Raw genomic sequence first — 6403 nt, 5'->3', positions numbered from 1 at the left:
GATCTTATGTTTGTGGTATTGTAGACGCACTGAAAACATGATCCGATGCAAGTTATCCAACAGCTTTGTGCGTTGGCAGTTGGATAATAATGTATTTCAATGCCATCAACTATTTGTCGCCTACTTAAATGTACACAGAATTAGGCTTATATCGTAAGTCTGCCTTTAATGACCAGGTAATAGGGCTATAGTAGGCTATATGGCTTATTCTCTACAAGACTATACTGTATTTTTATCCAGTCTCTCATACGCCAACAATGTTTTCAAATTAAGTTATGTAGGCTGTATATGCTATTTTATTTGACAAATAAAGAAGACATGTTACTAATATAGCCTATAGGCCTATAGGCTATTCGTTTTCCTCACACTCATAGGTTACTGAACCAAAATAAACCTTCAGCCTTAAGAAAGCTAGAAGCGTACTCAGCAACCCAAATATTCACCACCGTCTCCTCCCCTGAGCTGTCAAAATAGAGGAGTTTACAAAGAGGAGAACGTCACATCCCCTTGACCCTCCAATCACCTCGGGGTCCCATTTGATTGGAAGGCGGCAAAGGCTTTAATCTCGGACTAATTCAGCTGCTTTTGAAGTGAAAATTTCTACCAGTTCGTTCTTCGGGAGTGTAGAGTACGGACCTGCTGGGAGACACATAACGCGCTACGCTCATGGTGCAAGACGCAGCCTCGGATCTGCGATAACCTCGCACTTTCTCCATTCTACTGCCGCACCTTCTTCTTAAACACACGGATTACACATTATATTACCACTTTTACTCATTTTTGACAGAGGCTCTCTGCGTTTTTCATTTCTTAATGAATCTGATAAATGCATTACCGACTAATTTCCTGAGAATTGGGACATGATCACATCGCTCTCGATCTCTGCCCTGAGAAATAAAAATACCCATCTAGCCTGGGAAAGCAGTGTTTCTCGGAATAACAGCTCCTCGAACATCAACAAGCCTTTTCTCCACTCCGCACCTCCGTCGGACCCACTACGGCAAGCAAACCGACTACCAATCAAGGTTTTGAAGATGCTTACCGCACGATCAGGACACATTTTGCATCCAGAGTATCTGCAACCTTTGCCTTCAACCCCAGTTAGTCCTATTGAGGTAAGGGTGATGTCAAAATTATTTTCGAAAGTTTAATTTCTGTTTTGTTGTGGTAGCCTATAGGTAGCGTTTATGTAGCCCAGACGTCGCTGAAAATATCAAGCTTACCATACGAAACAGCCAAATACCCATACATTACATAGGTATAATTGTATCAGAGATTGATAATGAATTTATAATGTTATTTTGAATTTATACTGTTATTTTGCTTAGAGCTTAAAGCTAGGGTTGAGTCACGCGTAAAAGCGGCTCATTACGCGCCTTTCTTTTGCACTATTCGGACAGAATGTTGTTTGGATTTCCACCAAATGAGAATAAATGTATGGATTTTTTTGTTTCTCTTAGTAGCCTATGATTCTAAGTATTTGTCTCGTTTTCTCTTTTTATGCAGCTCGATGCCAAGAAGAGCCCGTTGGCTCTGCTGGCGCAGACATGTTCTCAAATCGGCAAACCGGATCCTCCGCCCTCCTCCAAACTATCCTCCGTAACATCAAATGGATCTAGTGACAAGGAGTCTAAATCAGGTCCTTTAAAACTGAGTGACATCGGTGTGGATGACAAGTCTAGCTTCAAACCATATTCTAAACCGTCAGATAAGAAAGACTCGTCCACGGGCGGCTCTGGCGGAGAGAAATCTGGTTTCCGAGTGCCGAGCGCCACCTGCCAGCCGTTCACGCCACGGACTGGCAGCCCAAATTCAAGCACTTCTGCGTCTCCCATGCCGTCAGAGGGGAAGTGTGGAGACAGGGATGAGAAAAAAGATTCTGATTGTAATAAAAATGGCACAACGGACGGATCTGGAACCACTAATAGTCATAGCAGGATAAGCGTGAGCTGTGGTGGAATTAATGTGGAGGTCAACCAACACCAGGAGACGACCCCGGGATCCAAAGCCACGTCTTCGGAGTCCTCGTCTATAACCTCCGTTTCCTCAGCATCCGTTCTCGGGTCAGGGCTTGTGGCTCCCGTTTCTCCTTACAAACCGGGCCAGACAGTTTTCCCCTTGCCGCCTGCTGGTATGGCCTACCCGGGTAGCTTAGCCGGGGCCTACGCTGGTTATCCGCAACACTTCCTGCCCCACGGAGGGAGCCTGGTTAACGCGCAGCTCGCCAGCTCACTGGGCTGCAGTAAGGCAGGATCTAGCCCTCTGGCCGGGGCATCCCCACCGTCTATAATGTCAGCCAGTTTGTGTAGAGACCCTTACTGCCTGAGTTACCACTGTGCCAGTCACTTAGCAGGCGCAGCCAGTGCCTCCTGTGGGCACGACTCTGCAGCAGCAGCGGCCGCCAATGCTCTGAAATCCGGGTACCCCCTCATGTATCCAACGCACCCTTTACATGGCGTTCACCCCTCCGCGCCGTCTTTTAGTGGACACCCGTTGTACCCCTATGGTTTCATGCTACCCAACGACCCCCTTCCCCACGTCTGTAACTGGGTGTCGGCCAACGGACCGTGCGATAAGCGTTTCTCTTCCTCCGAAGAACTCCTGAATCACCTGAGGACGCACACTGCTTTCACTGGGGCGGAGAAGTTGATGTCGGGCTACCCAAGTTCTTCGTCTTTAGCTAGCGCTGCCGCAGCGGCCATGGCGTGCCACATGCACATGCCCCCCTCAGGGGGTCCTGGGAGCCACGGGACCTTGGCACTGCGGAGCCCGCACCACGCCTTGGGACTAAGCACCCGCTACCATCCGTACTCGAAAAGCCCCCTGCCCCCCGGAGCCCCAGTCCCCGTTCCTGCGGCAACCGGTCCTTACTACTCCCCTTACGCACTGTACGGTCAGAGACTCACAACAGCATCCGCGCTTGGATACCAGTGAAACAGACTTTACTTTGAAAAGTTTATAGTTATAAGAATGCAAATATAAAGACTTTTATATTGACGCTCCACCTATGGACGGGATCCGTGGACTCAACTGTATTTATTTATGTCGGCTTAAAGCAGACGATGATAGCTACAAATGGATGATATTTGAGCAACTCAAAAGTGCATTATGTTTAAACTGAACTCTATAGGGGAAGTGAAAACACATGGTAGAATACTAATAAAATAGAGGTCTTCATTTCGATGTTAATTTGAAATTGCTATGATTGTATTGTTCTTATTTAATGTCTCATTGAGAAGAAAATAATTTACATGCATGTTTGTTTCTTAAATCCCAAATTGTCCATAATTTTAAATTGCCGTTATTTTTCAGGTGTATACCATGGAAAGAGAATTGGTATTTTTTTGTATGTATTCTGGAAAAATAAGAAACAATTCTGTTCCATATCTCCGTGTGCCTCATTTTATGAAATAATATGTTGGACTCTGCACATTTCATATTACCTAGCCTACATGTTTGTGAGTTAATGGGAAGGGCTAGGCTAGTTTTGGTGATCAGACAATTAAAGATTTTATATAAGCGAAATATTTACCATTACAATGCGAAACCTAGGTTATTAGGGTAGCCTACACATAGTAGACCTACAGACTAAATATAAAATATAACATATCCATTGCAATAATCCTTCCCGTAACATGTATTAGGCCTAATCATGCTCCCCGAAAAATAAATTAATTTAATAGGCTAATGCTTAATTACGTATGTGTGTGTTGTCGGGTGATAGTGCGTCCCAATATTGATGCAAGAAAAAGTGTAGACATATGCCAATGCTTTATAGAGATTAGCAACAAAGTTTTGGTAGCCTAATACTAGTAGGCTATATTAATGTAAGATGTAGGCCTAAGGTTTTCATTTAGAATAGCGCGTCTGTTCATACACAACGTACTGATATGCATGGTCTCAAATTTAATTGTTCATAAATTACTATTTTTAATAATTAATGTAGCCTCCTGAACATCCATGTGAAATTATTGGCATGGCTACTGTACCCTGGCTGGTACCCTACAGAACAATCGAATAGTTTTCAGTATGTTCCAAATATTAACACGGTAAATGGCAAAATAGTTTCTATTAAATTACAAAAGCAAACATTTGCCTTAAAACAATTTATTATAAATTAGGCCTCATTTAATTCTAATGGAAAGGCACAAACCTAAATGTAGCCAGAAAACTGGTTCTATTTTCAGCCACGGTGTCAAAAACTAGGAGATAGCAGATAGCCTACTATTGACTAGGCTGTGTATGAAGCAAGAATTACATTTCTATCAGTCAAGCCGAATTCATTGAGATTGTTCACATAGGCTACGTGTGCACACTGCAGTTGTAAAACTGTAGGCTACGTGTTTTTTTAACCTACATATTTTCAGTTTGTGTTAATAGTAAATTGAATATGCATTGGGGTTGGTTTATTTGTAATACAATAATACAAGCACACAAAAAACATTAACAAATGCAGTGGGCCTATTAGTTAAGCCTAAATGTGACATATTTTGCTTAAATAGGCTACAGAAAATGATTCCCAGCTCAAGCCATGGAAATGTTGACTAACTTCGCACGAAGCCGGTCGCAAATAATTACACTTCATACGTTGCATTTCATCAGTGCATTGACTAGGCCTATAGCAGACATATGTGTCACTATTCAGATCAATGCTGATGTATCAGACGGCAGTAGCCTATTCTGTACACAGACAAAAAATCACCCTGCCCTTTCCGTGGCTGCCAGTAATGCTTGTATTTAGGCTATGAGCTCCTCTTCTCTTAACTCGGACTATAGGGTGACAGCAGGGCAGGCCTGCATTCTGTGTGAGTCACAGTAGGCGTTTCTGTGTGTGACAAGCTACCTAGAGGCCAGCGGCCACGAGGGACTAGTGCCTCACATCTCAATCCATTCGGTCGTCTGTCCATCAAGCCTATGTGTCTACGCAGGCCTAAGTCATACACACACAATGACTGTGTAGACATGGTAATATATCTAAATCTGAATGACTTAGACACACCCACATTATCAGGCGTCATTTAAGTAGCCACGAATCTCTCAAACACTTTTTTTTCCACCAGCAGCTTTAGTCAAAAACAACTCCTCTCTGTAGTATGGGTGTCTGTCTTCGAGGCCCACACGCGCTTTAAACTGATGTAATGACGGTGAAAGGGAGCGATTTCCATTTTTACCCACATCATGGTGGCTGTGCGCGAGGTCCCTGGTGGAAGGCAATTTATCATGTGCCCCTCCCCCCGGGCCTGTCACTAGGGGAACAGGCAGGCACATGTGTGCATGAATTACCCCCCCCCCCCCCCCCTCACCCCCCCCCCTCCTTCCCCACCCTCCCACAGACCAGCAGTGGGGAGAGGCAGAGGAGAAAAGAAGACTTAAGCCACAGAATTAGAGCCTTATATACAAGCAGTATATTCACTTTGTAGATTGTATTGGGGCACAACATTGGCATGGTGTAGGCTACCAGGAGATTATAGGACAAATGAACAATAAGAACCAAAGAAAGCAATAGAACAATGGAAAAGTTGACATTTAAAGTCCGAACCCGAAAAAGTATTTTACCATTAGTATATGAAATGAAAAACCCAATCCACTTAACATAGTGTATGTGTAATTATTGAAACCTCTTAATCAATGTAATAGTCAAAGAGTGATCTCAAATGTATTATAGTAACGGGATGCCCTTTGGTGAAAATAGCAGGTCAAAGAGATAAAGGTTAAGTGAGGCTCAATCCTAATCTGGCCTGGTAAATATTAACAGCATCAGGTCAAGGACAGTTTTTACAAGGGATCAGGGTTTTAACATGTGACAGGGTGTCCAAATCTGCATTTGTAAACACTACATGAGGAAAGGGAAAAGGGACAGGCTTTGTTGTTGATCTTTGAAGTGTCTACAAAAACACTCTCTTGTAAGGCAGTGAAAAGAATATAAGATGTGTTCATTGTCATTGATGGTGTGTTAATTCAAAACCGTAGTAATTCCCTGAGACCTGCATCCCAACCTAAAGTCAGCTGCACCTGGATACTGACCGGTTGGAGACTAAACTATCTTTCTGAACTAAAGCCTGGGGAGCTATCAGGCCTGAAACCCAGCACCTGGCCCCACCGCCCCATTACACCTATTTCAACCCCAGCTCTTCACATCCAAGGGGAACGGGGGCCATTTTAGATTCTTGGGACACAGCAATGGCAGCACAGACACCTTTGAGTTCACACAGCAGAACCTGCAAGGCATCTGGCCTTGGGGAGCCCATGACATGACTCACACACCTAACCCCATATTCAACCCTACTAAATTACCACCACTAAAGCTGTCATTAGTGGGTGTGTGGCACAATATAAAGACGTTGCAGTTGTCTGCCATGGTAAGCCTATAGTTGAGCCACCAACAGCTGTGTCAATACGGGGA

At 44.0% G+C, this 6403-nt stretch overlaps 1 protein-coding gene across 1 annotated transcript; it reads left to right on the top strand.

The window, feature by feature from the left end:
* The first annotated feature begins 627 nt into the window (after positions 1-627).
* Positions 628-3295, top strand: LOC311329678 (zinc finger protein 503). The gene is made up of 2 exons (XM_084461575.1): positions 628-1115; positions 1507-3295. The coding sequence occupies exons 1-2, from the start codon at positions 861-863 to the stop codon at positions 2932-2934; spliced, it is 1683 nt and encodes a 560-aa protein (XP_084317701.1). The 5' UTR covers positions 628-860; the 3' UTR covers positions 2935-3295.
* The last annotated feature ends 3108 nt before the right edge of the window (positions 3296-6403 follow it).

This window comes from Borostomias antarcticus (genome assembly GCF_949987555.1).
Source record: "Borostomias antarcticus genome assembly, chromosome: 2".
Lineage (NCBI taxonomy): Eukaryota > Metazoa > Chordata > Actinopteri > Stomiiformes > Stomiidae > Borostomias > Borostomias antarcticus.
This window is presented reverse-complemented; position numbering and strand designations above follow the sequence as displayed.